This window comes from Opisthorchis viverrini (genome assembly GCF_000715545.1).
Source record: "Opisthorchis viverrini unplaced genomic scaffold opera_v5_652, whole genome shotgun sequence".
Taxonomy (NCBI): Eukaryota; Metazoa; Platyhelminthes; class Trematoda; order Opisthorchiida; family Opisthorchiidae; genus Opisthorchis; species Opisthorchis viverrini.
Window position 1 is genome coordinate 58,760 of NW_008752321.1, and position 3,733 is coordinate 62,492.

At 49.9% G+C, this 3,733-nt stretch overlaps 1 protein-coding gene across 1 annotated transcript in view; it reads right to left on the reverse strand.

Moving 5' to 3' along the window:
- Positions 1 to 3,733, reverse strand: part of T265_11933 (hypothetical protein) — a gene marked incomplete at both ends in the record, with an annotated part of 17,444 nt that overhangs the window by 4,285 nt on the left and 9,426 nt on the right. The window contains 3 exons of the mRNA XM_009178762.1: positions 931 to 1,204; positions 2,654 to 2,809; positions 3,073 to 3,198. Coding sequence (XP_009177026.1) covers positions 931 to 1,204; positions 2,654 to 2,809; positions 3,073 to 3,198 — 556 coding nt within the window. The remainder of the gene's footprint in view (positions 1 to 930; positions 1,205 to 2,653; positions 2,810 to 3,072; positions 3,199 to 3,733) is intronic.

The following is a 3,733-nucleotide window of genomic DNA, read 5'->3' on the forward strand; positions in this document are numbered from 1 at the left end:
CTGAATCTGTCTATGGACCTCCTCCCGTAGATGGAACGGCTACGGACGGGGGCAATGACGTCGAAAGCGTTCTGCTGACAGAGGAATTTCATGTTTAATCCACGGACACAAGCCAAACGGATCCTCATCGCCCGTAAACAGTTCGGAATTTTCCTCAACCACGGCCCGTATTGACGATACATTACAAGACGGAAGTTTTCAGACACACAGTTCCCTCAAGACAGTGCCTGGATAACCTTCAGGCTTGATGGCGCCATACTTGCAACCAGCGTTCCCTGCTTTAAGTCAATCATGGCATCTGTGCCCTTACGAAAATCAGTTCACAATATTGTCTGCTCTACGCCTGGGCTGATCAGAATCGCGTGGTGCACGGACTTGTCGCCTAGGCGTATCGAGTGCGTTGACAGTCCGTCAATCTTCAATCGATATCCGCCAACGGCTCTCGCGGCTAACGCGCACGGTCTGTTTTCAGCTTGGTTCCCTCTTTGCCTCTGCGATACGCCTGCTCCGGTATCAAACAAACATAACTACTTTTTCCCGTCCACCTCGACAATGGCTTGTACTGTACCCTGTGTCAGTGCGCTAATCGCGACCCACCCAGGTAAAGAGGAGTACCCTAAGTTTTTATTGTGTACAAGCGATCGGTTACGGGAACACTGATTCTTCCGGTGGTCAGGCATGTCACACATGTAGCACCAGCTGGATCGAGCGTGCCTCCGCGATTCCGTCTTTACGGCTGCCAGCTGTTCCGTTAGTTGGTCCGCTTTGATCTGCAGTTCCTCCACTGAGGCAGCACCCCTGTTCTCCTCCGACTGCAAGGTGGCCAGTGGTTCCTTCGGCAGCTCCCGGGCCAGACGCACCAGCTCCTCAACACTCAACTGGCCAGTTGCTCGTGCCAACGGCAACTGGCACCAAGCGCGGGCTGCTCACCTTCGACGAACTGATCCGACAGCAACTGGTGTCGCGGCACTCCGTCCGGTGTCGGCAAAGCGTGATCCAACGACGGTAGCCGGCCGGCAAAGAACACGGTCGGGTCCGATCCGGGTGCCATCCTGGCCATCTTGAACCGTCCCATAGCCTTCTGGCGGACGGCCGGCGTGTCGAACTCCGCTTCAGGGACATCCATCGTGGCGGCCCAGTCCACTTTCCGAGGGCCTCTTCTGGCCGCATCCAGGGGCGCCTTCGCCCGGCCCATGAGGACGGTCTTCAGCGCAACCAACTTATCCCGGTCGGACTCCACCCGGCAGCTTCCGCGACCTCCTCACAGTCTTCCGGGAATGTCCGAACGTCACCATCCTCAGAGAGTTGCGGCCATGGGATCTTCATCTTTATCCTAGTCACGGCACCAAATGAAAGGAAGAAGGTCTTCGCTGCGGAGTTATTTATTCGGAAATGCCAACTAACAGGTTACAGTCCATTGAACAAGGTAGCAAAACTCTAATCTGAAACTTAGTTACAAAACCTGGACACAGAACTTCTCTCGAACGAGTCTTCCTGGAGATTCATTGCCTCCAACCATTCGTCGGTCAAATAAAAGCAAATGTTACAAAGTGGCCCCGCGAATTCCGCAACAGAATTCCATTTTTCAATCGACACAAAGCGAAATTCTACGAACAACACATACTATTCGCGTGCCTCCCGATCAGTGGTATCACCGTTACACAGGTACTGACCTAACTTTGATTTCAAAACGAACCTGTGATGTAATTGGAAGGGCACCAGTGGAACACACAAGGTGCACCCTTCGTAATGCGTCTGGTGGAAGCCTCAAACTGACCGGGAAGCTAAACTGCTCCGTAACATTCATGGATATTCAAGTCAATGGTGCTTGTTGCCTCATGAACTTTACAGGCCTTGATCTCTTAGGTCTGGATTGGATTAATGAGCTTCAACTCTTGGAGCAAACCCTCAAAGCTGCTTGTAATAAAACAACTGTAGGTGGCTACAATACGTTCACGAAGACACTACAGGTTGACGACTTTGTGTTCGCTACAGTTACAGCCAAACTGGAGACCAGTGGAAGCATACGCGACACAGCAGCTATTCAGCTCCCGGAGTTCGGCACCGGCAACATTCTCACTTCAGCCCTTTTGGCGAGTCCTGTCAGCAGTCTGCCGCGTTATACCCGCGGTCCGAACCCTTCAGTCTACAGTCATAGGTTCACGTGGATCGATACACTGCTATCGGGAAAGTCAAGAGAGAGTAGCCAGCAGACTAGACATCACAGCGGTCACACAGAGGCCAGAAACTGATATGAAGAATGCTGTCCGCGGTGGATGCAGTCGAACATTACGTCAAGCACGGGGTGCGAATCAGATCATAGGCGCGGCCAAGTCAAGAGAACCAATGTCAGACAACAGACTGTGACCCTGTAAGGAAAGCATGTCGCAGGGGACACCATACAGCCGTGACATACCTCCGAAATGGAGGTCATCAGATTCCAGGGACGACTTGACATGCAACAGCACCCCCATGAGTCGTCACAATTGAGTTCAAAGCAGTGGTCGGTTGAATAGCGTCCTCGAGGGGGAGGCTTAGGATTAATTTTGAGAATGAGGCTTGCCTCAGGTGACGCCGCGGGTGAATGCATTGGCTAGTAATGTATGCATATTTTTGCACACTCTTGTTTCCGTGCATCACGAGGTCAACTTACCTGCTGGGTTGTGAAGCAGCGCGTCAGGATTTGACCGAATACTGCCTTGAAACACATGAGCTCATCCCTCTTGGACAAGTCCTTTAGCGTTGGCTTATGGTTGGTTGTCACATCCACGACGATGCCGCGAAACGTTTCCCTGACGACGTGGCCAAGCTGAAGAAAGCGGGAAGAATAGTTGTGTGAGGTTATAGATAGACTATAAAAGATTGGTCGCACATCTAAACGAATCCCGTTAGATTTTTGGGTGGCTTCAAGAAACGGCCGCTAAAACATTGGACTGATGGTTTTTACCTGCTCCCATTCACCCTCAATACATAATCCCGAAGCAAAAAAATACTCTTACATAAGACGATCTTTCATCGTGGAGTCAGTTTCTTTGTTGAGATCAACTGGATAAGAAAAATGAAAATACAAACCTGAAGGGTACGGTGCAGCCTTTTCCAAGCGATTTCATATTCTTCCTCTGTGGCGGCCTGCACCAAGCGTCGCGACTTTGAAAACAAGTTCGCCTGGCAATAGGGCTTTTTATCTACAGCCTTCGGCTAGAACCAAGAAAAAAATGAGGAACACTTATTGGTAACGGGAACCCTGTCAATGCTGATTGAAAGAACTGACCGCCTAGACTACTCGCTATTACGAAAGAACTACATAAAATCACTCGGTTACAGCGTAACGCACATTCCTGACAAAATTCATTCCTCTGTACATCAGCTATGGGTACCTAGAACATCACTAAAATTTTCATGTATTTCTCTGAATATCTTAAGATGTGACTTGACTTTCATGTAGCAACTTGGTTTAAGCAGGCGATAATTTCTGTGCCCCTTTTAATGGTCAGTGTATAGCACCATATTCAGTCGGAGGGTCTACCATGAAGTCGACGAATAATTGCAAGCGGTGAAACGCTGGTCAGTTGGACTGATAGGTAGTCGACATCGTCAGTGTCCATGTTAGAGTTAGTCATCAGACGCCCGATGTGTATGATCTACCATTCGCTCGCTCTACAGTGTTTACGTAGACAGGTCGCTATTCATCTAAATCAGTGCCTATCTCTATAACTATCTATCTGTCTGCTTA